General features: G+C 36.1%; 1 protein-coding gene across 1 annotated transcript; it reads right to left on the bottom strand.

Annotated features, from left to right (window-relative positions):
* Positions 1 to 322: 322 nt before the first annotated feature.
* On the bottom strand, positions 323 to 15,762 carry LOC117404082 (MOB kinase activator 1B). The gene is made up of 6 exons (XM_034006768.3): positions 15,576 to 15,762; positions 9,122 to 9,288; positions 5,403 to 5,496; positions 4,071 to 4,204; positions 3,736 to 3,899; positions 323 to 3,387 (listed from the first exon to the last, which is right to left on the bottom strand). Exons 1-6 carry the CDS (start codon positions 15,587 to 15,589, stop codon positions 3,310 to 3,312), a joined length of 651 nt encoding a protein of 216 aa, XP_033862659.1. The 5' UTR covers positions 15,590 to 15,762; the 3' UTR covers positions 323 to 3,309.
* Positions 15,763 to 15,861: the final 99 nt, after the last annotated feature.

Below are 15,861 nucleotides of genomic sequence, written 5' to 3'. Positions count from 1 at the left end.
GTATTGAATGCATACATAGAATTTGTAATTAGGACAATTAATATTTTACGAGTAACTGAATACTACTTTTTCCATTACAGAACTATCCATTAATTTTCTAGCGTCTAATCCCATTTGTAAAACAAGCATCCTAATTGTAAAACGATTTCTGTGAGTAACATCAAAAATACAAATTTATTATTTTAAATACAATTTCCTAGAATTTAGATATTAGCTGTCCCGCACTCGAAGACATTGTTTACATGAATGGAACTACCAAATATAACGTTACCCCCCCACCATTTAAAAGTACACTTGTAAAGAGACACTTCACACATTAAGATCTTATCGGTCTGGTCAAACATAACTTTTATTGTTCATATAAACAGCATTTAGCATCATACCACAACTTTAAATATTTCAAACCCCACCACATACAACAGTCTGTATACATTATTTACATCTTTATTTGCACAATGTTTTGTAGAACTCCCTATAATCAAAACAAAGTTAAAACTTTCTCAAAGGGCATTCTTAGAAATGGAATGCAATGCGCCCCCCCTTATTCCATTTGTAAATAGTTTAAAACAGTTGGCACACTTCATTTAAAGTACCACAGATCATTTTCTCCCCCTTAAGCATATGGAGGTATTATTATTTATTTCTTAGCAGACGCCCTTATCCAGGGCGACTTACAATTGTTACAAGATATCACATTATTTTTTACATACAATTACCCATTTATACAGTTGGGTTTTTACTGGAGCAAACTAGGTAAAGTACCTTACTCAAGGGTACAGCAGCAGTGTCCCCCACTGGGGATTGAACCCACAACCCTCCGGTCAAGAGTCCAGAGCCCTAACCACTACTCCACACTGCTGCCCCTATAAACATTTGCCAAACAAAATTCCCATAGCATTTTTTTTCTCTCTCTTTTTATGAAAGTTGAAACACACCATTTTCAAAATAACTAAATACAGAAAAGTATTGAGATAATGTGACAGTACATTTAATCATATGTTTCTAATTATCTAGCTTAATAGTATTCAATTAGCAGCAAATCAAATATATTTAACAAAAATTCTCCGCTTGAAAGTGAAAATCTTCAAAACAAAAACAAACTAAATTAAAACTAGGATTTCCAAGGGATAGCTTTACTGTTAAAATTCAAAGCTACAAACTGCATTATTAAAAATAAATAAATCAATAAATAAAACCTAATCCCCTCACCCCTTTCACCACCACCACCACCACCCTTTGTACAGTGGAAAGTGAAGAAAATTAGTATCCCCTAACCTCAATTACTGTACGGGTTTAAAAAAAACAAACAAAAAAAACAAAAAAAAAACACATTCACAGCAAAATAATCTTTAATATTAGTGTTAGTGTTCATACCAAAAACCATTAGTTTCTAGAAGTTGCTGTACTAAGTTCTGCAAGATTTCAAATACAAATGCCACTCTAGTGCAATGGAAACGACAATGTACTAATAAATTGCATAGTAAGCTAGAGATTGACTATATTTTACCATAGGACTCTGGCTCAGCTATTGCTCACAGTGAGTCACTATACTTACATGCCCAAGTGCTATATTCAGTTCATACAATGTAGTAGAATCAAAAAGTCTGGCACTTGCTGGGAAAATGCAGGGGCGTCCTGAGGAGGGCTTTATCAAAGCAGCCAAGCTGTCACCTGATACAGAGCACTTGAGTTAAATGCCAAGTGGGGACTGACGTTCCAACCCAAACTGCATTTGACGACCAGAGATTCTCTTCAACACTATGTGAGGTTCCTTGGGTAAGGAGGAGTGCCTGAAAGGAATTTGGAAACGCAATACACCTTCCTGTCTGTTAAGAATGCTGTCTCATGTAGTTGGCATTGAACTAGAGTAGTGTCACAGTGATGGGCATTTACTATACTTTCCCAGCGTGGGGCACTGCAAGCCATTGCTGTGCAGGTGTACTGAAAACAAAACAAAGTCAAAGGGGGATGAAAAAAAAAAAAGAGATTTTAAAACCCGGTTGTTCCATGGCAACTTCTCTTCCTGAAGTGTTCAGTAAGTGTTCAGTAGTCTAAAAAAGCCACTAAAATTGAATACCACTCAATGAGCTTTGAAAATTACTTTAGCTGGAATGGTAAATTAGCACATATTTCCCAAGGGAAGTAATTATGTTTAATTAAAAATACAGACTGCAGAAAATGTTATCAAAGTTACAATAGCTCTTATTGTATCACATAATGCTCTTCTTACCCTTGGTTTGAAAAATATCCAAACTACTGCCTAGTAAATGGTTATTCTAAGTTTATGTATATGGTCCCTTCATGGAAACTACATAGGACCAGGTTCATAAAACATTTACTAAAGTGTAAAACTTGTAAAAGCTAAAACTGTACGGTAATGTTACAGAACTAGCATGAAACAACTACGCTGTATGCACTTAAGTCAGTTGTTTATAGATTTATAACATTAGCAAATGCTTTCTGCGTCTTTCACATGGTGTTTATAATAGAATTCTCCAATTGGTATATTATGTTCTAATATACAAGTTTTGTCAGACTATATTTGATATGAACTGTCGATCCAAAAAGGTGACTATCGAGGACTTACTAAAAGCCTGCGATTTTAGTCCTGCACTGATCCATACACCTGGCACAGAACACAGAAGTAGAAAGCAAAACTTCTGCTTCCCCAGTTTGATACTTAAATGTGATGACCAAGTACGTCTAAGATAAATCGTCTTACATTTCCATCTAAACGAAATCTTTACTTTTGACATTCCTCATATTACAACACAATGTGTCATTAAAAGTAGAGTTACTTAATTTACTTGACCAATCAAATAAGAAAACTTAAATATATAAATAAACAAATAAAATAATAACAACAACAGCAGTGACTTTAAAGTCAGATTATGAAAATCTTCCCAAATTAAAGCAGACATTTTCTGAATGAATCTCTAATTGTTACAGTATCTGTATGTAGTAGGTTTGTCCCACCATACCTGTGAACCTCACTAGGCACTTGAATCAGAAATTAGTTTTAAGGGTGTACTATTTAGGGGTGTTCTAAAGTTGCCACTATAGCAAATCACCCACCAACAATCTAAAAGAGTACCCACATTAAAAATGCCCGTCTAAAGAAGACTTGCCAACAATCTGCTAAGCATCAAAGCCTGCCATTTTCCTATCTTGCTAAAAGACATTCCCCTAAACATTTCACATACTGTAGCACATAGAACAAAGCCAGACTGTCTGTACAAAAAGAGAGAAATCAAAGAATAGTTAGTTAGTCTGTTTGAAGGAAATATTTTCTTTTTGTTTTATCTCCATTTATCTGTCCTTGGTGGTAAGCTTATCGATCAGCTCTTGCAGAGGTACAAGTTCTTTCCTGTCAATCAAGTTGAATTCCTACAGAAAAAAAAACACATAAGAAATTATTTTAATTCTCTATATCTATCAAATGTAGTATCTTTCTCAAAAGCAGCTTTGTATAATTAAACATTCATTCTTACAGTTCAATTACTGATTCAAAAAATCAGTAATGAAAAGTTACTTTAAAAAAAAATCACAGAAAACACTGCTGGCAAACTAGTGGGATTTGTCTGGAAGGTTTTTACATATGGCAGGTATTTCTATGCCTTGTTAATGTAATCTTAACTTGGCCTTTATTATATTACAGGAAAGTGCTGCAAACAGTACATTGGAACACACATAACAGGAAAATCAAAGCTGTTGAAATGTCAGAAAAACATGTACCTGAACAAAGAAGATAAAGTGCTTGAAAGAAGTATTGAGATGAGCCTCTTCCTGAAGCTGAATCACAGTGTCAAAGTGCTGGTGATAAATGTGGGCATACACTCGAAACAGCCGCTTCAAGATGGTCTTTGCCACGGACATGAAGTTCTTTGGGAAGGGAACACCTACAAAAAGACATTAAAATGAACAAACAAGGAGTATGAAGACAAACTTAAAACTTATTATTTTAAGTAAAGATCATTTCCAATCTGGGTACAATATAAACCCCTTCTATTAGCAACATCATGTGAAATGTAAAATGGCTGTGTCTTCTCCTAGCAAACTTTGTACTATACCTATTTTTGATGGGAAGAGGGTCTCATCATCCAACTGGTCCTGTACCCAGGTCATCAAGTAATCAATGTACTTTGGTGCTGAACATTTGATTGGCTTCTTTATATTGGTTCCATCAGCCCAATGGTACTCGTATCTTAAAAATCAAACAAAAAATAATAAAAAACATAACTCTCAATCTTCTCTTTCATATTGTTCCCTTAAACCTGCCACCTAATGTAAAGCACATTTTGTAAGTACATACACAGAATATCAGAAACCATTCAACTGCCTGTGCCAAGACTTGTACAGCACAGAATGGCAAATACATTCAGCTATGATGTCTAGGTCTTGGATTTGTTTTAGCCATAAAAAATGAATCCTTGCATAACTGGATTTGTGACGGAACTGAAAAAAAAAAAAAAACATGAAATGTTAATTACAAACCAACTTTTAGTCATTTTCCACTTATGTGGAAAAACAGGAATAAGTAAAATTTGGGTTATGAAAATAAATCCACGTTTTTCTGCAATGAAATTAATGTGTGCTGTACTGCCTTCCCGCTTGTAAGGCTTGAGAAATTTCCGAATTGTAGTGCAGTGCATCCTGCAACACGTTAGTTCTGGAGAAGCTTCAAAAACAGGCGGCACGGGGATGACAGCTCCTGTTATGCCAAAACCAAGAGTTGACTTTATGCGTACCCACTAACATAACAGACATCCATTATTCTGAATTCTTGGTTCCGTATCTCTAGGTTTATTGGGCTGATTTTACAGATAAATAGAATTCAATTTTAGTTATTTTTTATTTGGGTCTACTGGTCAGTAACAGTAACTTATTACAAATGGGAAACCTTTGCAAGGTCTGAAACAACAGAGGTCAAGAAATGTAATTTTATTTGAACATTATTGTGACACTGCAGCTATAAGTTTTGAACAAACAAACATTTTTTGTATAAAACTGCGGCAGATGTTCAAACAATGAAAATATGACAAACCAAAAAAAAAATATATTTTTTTATTTTATTTTTTTCAAAGCCTTTGATCCATATAGCGCGCGCGCGAACACACACACACACTCACACACACAATAAGGGCTTTTGAAATCATGACTGCAAATGAAGTAAGTTTCTACAGACTAAAGATAAAAAAATATTTATGGGGCATGTTCCAAAGTGAAACATAAGCTTTTATTTTTTTAAGTAAGCTTTGTATTTTGTTGTTTTCTTTTAAATGTTTTACAAAAAATAACATTCCTTTTCTATGTACTATTCATAAAAAAAAAAAATTAAAATTAATAATACAAAAAAAAATTAACATAACCCACAGGCAGACAGAAGAAACAATTTGACATACTTGGGCCCAGCAGACATAAGAGCACAGCTTTGTTCAGTGCAAAAATCAGTGATAGTTCCATAAAGCATGTTGATCTGGTTGAAGAAGTCTACAGCTGGGGATTGAAAAAGAAAAACTTATTTAATTCTGCAAAGTGAGATCAATAAGTAAATATATTTATTTTAGAATATTAGTTCCTTGTTTGCATCAATATCATAAAAATCCCAAAATTAATTTTTACCACCAGAACAAACCCTTCAAATGAATACCACTTAATTGTTCTCAACCAACCACCACCACCACCCAAGGTTTTACAAAACCTACATTACTGAAGTAAAAATAAATACAAATAAATAAATAATAATAATACAATTGTAAAAAGGAGGTAAATACTAACAGTAATTTAACACCGAGACAGAATCATTGTCACTTTAGTCACTTTAGTGTTTCCACAGCTCAATTTCTGTCTGTCAAAAGAGAATGTTGGCTTTTCTTATAATCAAGGCATTTTCACATGCTTGAAAGGGCCACATTTTGGGCGACATTTATAAAAACAAAATGGTATTTGTCAAACACGCAAACTTTCCTGTAAAAGTGCCTTGTTTATATTGTCGATCAAAATGTAAACCAAGGTTTACATGTGCTAGTCTTTGATTAATTAGTGACAACTGGCTCATTTGTATTTTCTTTGTCAAACTGGACTCTGGGGAAATGAAGCTGTGACATGGTTACCCTGCATCATTTGTCTTGATGAAAAAATGGCACAAAGCTGTAACAAAGGGGAACAAAGCAGTTATCAAGGCTGCCTGAAAGGTTAAAGGTTTGATACTGTTCTTTTCACAATAAAGACACTTTCAAGTTTCTATGAATACATCCTGATGACTGCATTATGAGAACTCACCAAACACAATGTTACAAATACCTTTATATTTTAAATACAGGTATGTCAGTTATGCCTTAATTAATCTGTGTAGGGAAGAGGGCTTTCTTATAATCATATATTGCTACAGATGAAGAGTAAAACAGCTGTTAAAATACATATTGTGGTATAAACTTATGACAACAGTTATGAAGATATTTGTAAAAACGATGTATTTATACTTGCCTGGCATTTATGTACTACAGCAGGCAGTAGCAATAAAAAACAGTTAGACAATGAAGAATCTATCTGATGATCAGATTGATGAAGATCAAGCTCTTTAGCAATGTTAGTTTATTATTGAACAGAGAAGATTAGTTCAGAGATTGTAGATCCCACCAAAGTTGTCATACACTGTGTTGTATGTGATCCGTGCGCTGCCATTGCTGGTAGTGTCACGTGAGCTGTTCAGTGTGTTGCTATGTAAATAAATCCTGTTCGCCTGCGGGGGGGGCATATCAACTTCAACTTCCGTCTCAATCTCCTGCCTGTCACTCAGCAGCGAATGCACGCACCCACACAGCTACTCTGTCACAAGCATTAATACCCCGTATCTTTATAAACAAGGGATTTAGGGGAGCTCCCTAATAAAAGCTGAATCTCAAAACAATAAGTGTGTGAATATAGTTATTGTTACAGCTGTGTATAATGGTATTTAAAACCAGACTTTTTACATATCCGCCCTTACACTGGTCCCAGCGCAGTCGGATATGCGACGGATTACTGTAATACACTGTCAACAGCCAAAAAGGTACATGATATTCACAGCCAAGGATACAAATAATAAATAGACACCAGTATCAAACAAGTAGGTCACAACCTACACCCGAGATTCCACACCATGTAAAATAGCATTTTATACATACAGTATGACAATGCTTGTGTTTAGTAAAATCAGACTAGTGGTTCTGAAGATATTGTATAGATTTCTATAGCTCAGCCAATTGTAAGAATACTGTGATAAAACTTTTATTGAATTCAGTGAAATTATGGCTACAGATTTAGTTCATGTAACAAATTAAACCTTACGACTTGTACAATATATTATATATATATATATATATATATATATATAGTAAATATGGACTGGCGAGGAGGGCTACAGTGGAAAATTATTGACCCGAGGGAAGACTATTGTTAGCGATAGTGGGCTATAATGCCCGAAGCTGCAGGTAACAACAGTCTTCCCATGAGGCATTTAATTTTCCACTATGGCTGAGTCTACAGTACATATTTAATAAATGAATCAGTCAAGTAAATAAGTGAAGCAAGGTTAGATAGTAAATACGACTTTATATATTTTGTTTAAACATAGCGGATATAGCATAGGTACATAACTAAATAACAGCAAATGTTTTTGAAGTTCAAACCACACAGTTATCAGCGCTCTGTGTGGGTTGCTGCCTGCTGCATAATCCAGTTTATATCCCGGCCGTCATATCTGCTTACATCGTCAAGTCAGAAAACACTGACAGTGATGTTTTAATCACCATTTTAGTGTTTGGAGCATCTTTCTTTTGAAGTATGTTTTATAATTCATTGTCTGTTAAGTCACAGAATCGCTGTTCAGACATTTTCTCTTGTTGTGAGGAGTGAAGATGAAAGGTGTTCCTTGAAAAGGGGACGGACTGACAGTGATGTGAACCAATCGCATGACAGATGGAGACTATTGCCCGGTGGTGTAAGGCTGTTAGGGAAATAGTTAAATCTATTTTTCTCCTATGATGAATTAAATCTCCTATGATGAGGTTTTAACCAATCGCAGGCCACAATTTCCAACCATGATTCATATATATATATATATATATATATATATATATATATATATATATAATTAATTAGTTGTACAGTACTTGGTTCACTAACCAAAGCTGGGGTATTGCTATTTCCAGTTGCCATAGTTTCTTTCTTTTTTTTTTTGTATTCTTTGACATTCTACGACCTTCTCTAAAGGTTCCTGTGAGAAGAACGTTATTGTTATTTTTATGTAGGTTTTATTTTTCTGTCCAGTTCCTCGTGTTGTGCTTTTTCTGATAATTAGAGGAAATGTTACCTCTTTTTTTTAACCAATTAATGGAATGCTAAAAAGGAACAAGCATTTACATACAGACTTATGCTGACAAAGCTTTAACCCAAAACCAATATTAAAATAAATAAATAAATAAAATAAATAAAGTGTGTATCCCGGCCTTGGTATGCGTTTATCCACGACACAAGTCCTAAAAGACGACTGAAGCTTTTAAAGTAGTTCACTTTTTTATTTTCAATAAGACAACAGCACCATGTTGCACAGAGGCACATTTTATGGCCTGACCCAAATTTAACACAATTGGTCAAGTTTATTTGTCCAACTGAAGTCCTCCAATGAGAGCTAACGGAATATTGATTTCTTATTTTATTATTTCTCTTCCCAAAGCCACATACCCTCAGGGTCTAAACCAACCAAAGGATCCTCCTCAGACATGGCTGCAAAGAGCTTTAATACCTGCCTGGGGAGGTCTACCACTTTGATTCACTATAATTCTTCGGGTCTAGCAGTGCAGACAGACAATCAGTAAATGCTGATTTGCAATGGTTTTTCATAAAGTACACTGGTCGATTAAGGAGGTGCATTGACGAGCATTTCACTAGATATACAGTAAGGAGGTGCATTGACAAGCAGTTCACTAGATATACAGTATGTAAAACTGTGTAAAATAAGTAGATAGTATTTTTTTTTTAGGTCTCACCCCACTCTGCATGTTACAGATTAAGACTGTATGTTAACATTACTCGGTTTGAACACAAATAAAAATGTTGGAAAACATGTCCTTTTACTTACTGTTTACTGCAACCCATTCGTTCAAATCCTCCCCCTCGGGTAGCATAACAGCCATACGAAGATTGCCACTTCCCAAGGTAGCTTCTGCATGTTTTAAAAGTTCATACTGGTGGGAGCCTTCTGGAATGTTTTTCTTTGGTTTAAACGTCTTAGACGAGCGACTTCCACTATGAATAATAAAAGAAAATATATTGGGTTTAAATTATTATCAGCCAAGATTGCATGCACCTTTGATAAATGTTAATATTTACCTCAACTCGATTCACCTGCAAGTAACACTTATTCAATAACGGTTATTGCAACATCTTTTAATATATAAAAAGAAGCCTCCTTCTTTTTTAAGGTTGCAAGTGTTTTTATAGAAAGATCTGGAAGGCTTTTACCAGTAGTACTAAGGGTCAATTTCTACCCTTCTTGCTATAAAACAACATGATTTAATTTTGCAGGTTCTTTCTAATAAGGTATGAATGACAAAAGAAAAACAAAAACAAAAGGAATACATTAGCTCGAGGTTCCTTTAGTCTTACTTGTACGGCCATATGCTGTGACATTTCTGAGAAATATTTTGATACAGACTCCTGGACCTGATCATGTAAAGTCTGTGGAGCTCAGATTTAATTTGGCCATCTGGTACAGAATCTGTGACCAGAGCAAGTCCAGCTCAACATGAATAAACATTCAAGACAAAGTGCTCCATTCATGATGATGAAGCTGTGTGCATGCTGGCTTGTGCACACTCCATCATGGCAAACACCTGACCCCCAGCGCTGGTGGGGGTGGGGAATGGATTTAAACAGAATAAAATCGGGAAAGTCTGCCAGTAATGGAATCTTTGGACATCTTTACAGATGACCATATGGGGACCGACATGCAATAAGATGATTTAGTAATAAACTGTAAAGTGCTTTGAAATACAGTATGTGAATGTTAAAAATAGGCCTGGGTTTTAAAACTGTACTGCAGGCAGTGTCACTTTGGATGACTCGGCCTCACTATACAGTCTGAACCATTTGTCTCTTTCCATTAGCCATAAGACAGAGGTTATATACAGTACAGTAAGTATAAATTCTGCTTGAAAATGTTGTTTTTCAAGTAAAGTTTATACTATAGGTACTGTCAATGTATGCTTTAATATTGTATTTAACATGTTTATGGATTATATTTTGCCAAATGCTGCTTTCATTAATACTGTGCTGTGGTCTGGACTCTGATTCCTAGCACATCTGCATAAAAAACAACAACTTCCTGGCCAAGTAGGAAAACATTTCAACAAAAGTACTGAGTAGGTTAAAGTGCACACACACAAATCGTTCCCCAAAAGTTCACTTAAGGCTGTTACACTTCAGGTTCAAACAATTAAGAGTAATACCATGTACTGCATTGTCAAACATCTCTGACTCAAATACTGGAACAGCCCATCTTTGTAAGATAAAAGAAACTACTTACACACCAACCCGTCCAACACACACAGGTGTGTGCTATAATTATTGTAGTAGACACAAGCAACAGCTTGTATTTCAGATAATTAAAAGCTTACATCAGTTTTCATCTCATTCTTCCTGAAGCATAACTCATTTTTTGCATTTGAACAAAAACACATACTGTAATCCCAATGATGACAATCTTGTCCCTATGTTTGTCAAGTAAGAAGTTAGATTAAAGACAATTTCTTAAGATTATAGTTTGTGCACATCCAAAGAAAGGTGACACTCACTAAACTGCGTTATTTAATGCTAGATACATCCTGAAAAGGAAGTGAAAAGGAGTTTACACATTCTGCCACCATATACAGAATGGGCAAGTTTGAAGTGCTCTCTTTAATACTGTTAGATACAGTATGTTGTCTGAAGCAATAAAGAGAAGATACTCTTTGAACATTTATCGAACACTATTAAAATACTACTAAAATCTTGTATTTAAACGTTAACAAAATGCTTATGCAAGTCCTGAATTCTAAATTCATGTTTAAAGCTGATTTTTGGGTATTCGTTAAAACATTAGCCTTTTGACAAGTCTTTACTAGGGAAGTGTGGCAAAGTGGTTTGCAGTGCACAGGTGTAGGGGTGATGCAGTGCTCAAGACAAGGACAAACAACAAAGTACTGGTGAAATGATGGTTTTACTTGTAATCCAAAGTCTAAGGACAACAGTAAACAATAATGAGAATAGGCAATACACAGCGTTGCGTATTGCTCCATTTAATACACGGGTTCAGTCCCCAAATAATAGTCCCGGTATTTAAACACCCTCAAATAACACAAACACGATCACAAGTCCAGTGAGTGCTATAGTGCTCTTGGTGAAAATACAATTAACTGTGACACAAGTGCGTGTTGTCCAGGTTTTGTGCTGGCCTCTAGCGACAGCTCCGGATTGTATTAGCCGTCTAGTAACAACAAACAAGTAATTTTTAGACACGACAAAAACAAACAAAACACTCACAATAACAATACGGTTCTCCTTCCGGTTCAGCGTTAACCATAACAAAGGAACAGATCACCTCGCTACGTCCTCTTATGTACCGTCAATCACGCCCCCCCCCTTGGTTAACGATTGCAACCCCTCCTCCAATCTGCGGCTGCCACATCGCTTCCGGGTCGATGATTTGATGTACCATTGCTCCGCCCCCTTTCTAAACGGACGATTTCCACCTAACCCTGGGAATAAATTGTCCGGCCATCTAGTCCAGGGTACTCTGTTCCCTTTACACAGTGCCCTCACAGGTCGGGAGGGAGATTCATCACCAAGAATCATTCTGTCTCTGTCACATACCCCACCGCTCCGAGTGGAGCCAAAGGAACACTTGACTGAATCTACCTTTCCCATTACTCCCCCTTCCTGGGAAAAATAATCTGCATTTGGGTGTTCTTTCCCTGCACGTGGATCATATGATACATGAAGGGCTGCAATGCCAGATACCACGAATTATCCGGGCATTGCTGTCCTTCATTGTGCTTAACCACTTAAGTGGGGCGTGGTTTGTGATGAGATCAAATGAATGTCCCAGCAGGTAATATCGTAAAGAGTGAGTAGCCCATTTAATGGCCAAACACTCCTTTTCGACCACGGAGCAGTTGCGATCCCGGGGGAGCATCTTTTTGCTGAGATACAGGATAGGGTGTTCTTCCCCATCTACCGTCTGGGACAAAACCGCACCCAAACCAACATCCGACGCATCGGTGTGGAGGATGAATCTCTTTCTCTGTCAACAGATGGTAGCCTACATATAAATCAGTAATATTTGCATTATATAACATACTATGAACCCTCGTATTTCATGCATGACCCATCCACCCAAATATTACACTGTACTTGAACAAGTGTCTTCAGTGTACAATATTGTGATTAGCCAAAACAGATTTATATCAGATTTAATAGACTGATCTCAGAAATAATGACTTAGGGACACATTTTGAAGCAAGCAAGAGTAATAAAACAATTGTAATGGTATAAACTGGCAAGAAACTCCTTGTAGGCAGGAACAGCTAGCCTAGTTGATTGTTGTACTTAGCACAGAGGTAAATACGTGTGTGTATATGGCCACAGACTATATACAATATACATAATGCAGTTTAAACCAGTTTCTTTGTCAAATAAGAATCTTTAAGACCATGCAGTAAAAAGCCTATGGGCTGCACACTGTACTGTAACCAGTTAATACTATGTTGATACTTAAAAGTACAGAACCAATTATGAAATCCTACAATTTAATGGTTACAAATAAGCAATTTATTGTCAGATCTAGTGTATGTACTGCTCTGCACTGCAAGATAAACTTAACTATCTGAATACATGCACATTTCATGAAACATGCTGACACAGTACCACATCTGTAAAACCAAACAAAGGTGTAAAAACATCCTTTAGAAATGAAATTTTGGTAGGAGTCCAGGAACATTGTGAGTCAGAAAAAGTTGTTTCCACATGCATTAGTACTTTGGAAAAGAATGGAGACTTCTTGAAAAAAAATACAGTATGCATGGCAAGTCACTACTTGCTTGCAATTCGAATGCTTCACTAAAAACTAGCCAAACTCTGCTTCTCTTTTGCTTCATATAAATATTTTTTGTTTCACAAACCTCTACTACAAAACTGTGTCATAGCACATTACTGTAGATGCCAAATGAACACACTTTTTCCATGTCCTGAATTTGCTGCAGGCAGCTTAAATCAAGTGCAAGGATATAGTGAAAATAAATTAAGATCAGCTGAACAATCAGTAAATCAGCAAAATTCTTAATATCTTGAGAATGGTAGTGCTACAGTAGGACTGTGATATTTCCACTGGTGGAATCGATCTCTATGGCAGCTGGCAGCACAATCGGATGAGGTCACGTAAAAAAAGCCTGTTGATTTAGCATGGAATGTCCCCTTATAATACAAAGAAGATTTGAAGTCAGTGCCTAAAGAGGTTTTGTTCACAAACTGGAATGTCTAAAAGCTTACTGTACTTCTTAAAGGTCATTCTATCTGGGCCTAATGTTTAGTTATAATTAAATAACAAACATAATCTGCTTTTATAGACACCACACAAATGGAGTCATTCCATCTAGAGTGAGACAGATTTTCTTTGAAAAATCCATGGAAAATGGTATCCATAAGAAATTGAAAAATCCTAATTTCAGCTCTCTCGGCGAAAAGGTTACCATTCTGCATGAATCTTTCAACTAAATCTGCCACATACTACTGACTTAATAGTGACGTTTTAATTTGATTAATCATATACTTACTTTGAGATGCAATTGCTGGGAATAATCATCCCACAGCTGCAGATGCAAATCAGCTGCCCTCGCACATGAGTACCTCACTTTAAATATCATGTTCCTTCATCACAACAAAATGGAAATAGGCTGAATGCCTTCATATACAGAATCCAACAGCTGATCCAACACATTGCCTAGTACCAGAGTTGGGGTCAATTCCATTTTTTCAATTCCAGTTCCATTTCCCTTTTATATAATTCCAATTCCTACTCTGTTTTACGGCACAGTCTTTACTGAGGTTTATGCCATGGGCTTTATCAGGTTACCTGACGAGTTCATTAAGTTGTATACAGTATTTGTTTGCTCAATAAAGCCTTTGTTGTAAAATAATTGGAATAGGAATTTGAATTGATTAAAAGGGAATTGGGATTAGAACTGGAATTGGAATTGAAAAAGATTGAATTGACCCCAACTCTGCCTAGTACTCAGTACCATAACTGGGCAGCACATCTCTTAAGACTTACCTTTCACAAAAAGGTTTCAATTACAGACTTGTGGAAATCACACATAGTATACTGTTGTTGCTGACACCTTGGCCACGAATGTGGGAAAAAAAACCGCTCTTAACTATTACAGATAAATGGATGATGACCCACAATATTTAAAAAACTATTCTTAATAATTTAAACACCAAAATACATTACTATGAGAACATTTTTGAGAAAAATCGAATGGCATGGACAAAAGGCGTTAGTCTTGACAGTCTTTCACACATTTACACATGTAATATCCATCCATCGTCATTAACCGCTTACTCCTTTACAGGGTCGCGATGAGCCGGAGCCTACATGTAACATTTACAGTTAAATTTAAATCACGTTTACGTTTCCTGAAGAAGAGACGTTTGAGGTAAGCTTCCGTTTGTAACCCTTAACCTAATAGTTGCGACTCAAAGCATCACACGCTTTAAATCATAACTGGAATGTTTTGTTCTTTTTTTTTTCTTTTTTTTTTTGATGGGGGGGGGGGTTAACTAGGTCAAAACCTTAGGTAGACTTAAATAAAGGCCTCTGCTTAAATAAAACGAATACATTACATGCAACGAACACAAGAGATGTAGTTGGGATCCGCGTATGTGTTCTGCCTAGTAATGAGATGAGACTGTATGCTTGGGTCAAACAGGGACCACAGCCTTTACCGCATTACATTATTATCTGTTCAACAGAGCGTGTATATGTACATTGTATATGTAAGTTACAATTTCTGTGCATGCACTGCTACATGTATGGGTGTTATTACTGTATTCGACTGTGCAATTCAGGCCTTTTACATATAGATTGATGTTTGACTGTTTCAACGACTCCAGTGGCAATAGCAGATGTAAATGACATCTGTCTTTTTTACATTAAATAAGACTATATATATATATATATATATATATATATATATATATATATATATATATATATATGTCACGAGCAGCAGCGGCTTTAAAATCAATGACAATATGTAAGAGCACACATACAAATAAATGCAGTATTTACGATGAATGCAGCTTGCAAGTACTTCCTAGCCAAATTCTAAATCAGCATCAAAATGTATAATTGTTGTGTACGTTTTCCTGTGGCACATGAGACAGATGAAAAAAAAAACATGTCTGTTTCGTATGGTGTCTCTTTCCTAAATCCGCAGTACCCAAAGACAAGTTCATCATTAAAAACAAATAATACAGCGACACATTAATATACTCACAACAAAAAGCTCATTTCGAAGCTCAGTAGCCCCACGTATGTCAAAAGAGGTGTAACTCCTGCGAAGTGACACAATTGGAGAGCGCTGTTTACAGGTAAGGTGAGTATATAAATAAAAGAAACAGACAGACGTCTTTCCACTCCTTGTTCTCCAATCCAGCGCTAAACTTCTTTCTCTCAAACTGTCTGAGCGCACGCCACGAAACATCTCGCGAGAACAGAGATGCTGACACAGCGAGATTTGGAGATTGATCTCTTTCCAGTCCCCTCCCCTCCCCTCGCCTCAC

This window comes from Acipenser ruthenus, chromosome 1 (genome assembly GCF_902713425.1).
Source record: "Acipenser ruthenus chromosome 1, fAciRut3.2 maternal haplotype, whole genome shotgun sequence".
NCBI classification, from domain to species: Eukaryota; Metazoa; Chordata; class Actinopteri; order Acipenseriformes; family Acipenseridae; genus Acipenser; species Acipenser ruthenus.
Note: the sequence above shows the minus strand (reverse complement) of the source record. Positions and strands in the feature narration are given on the sequence as shown.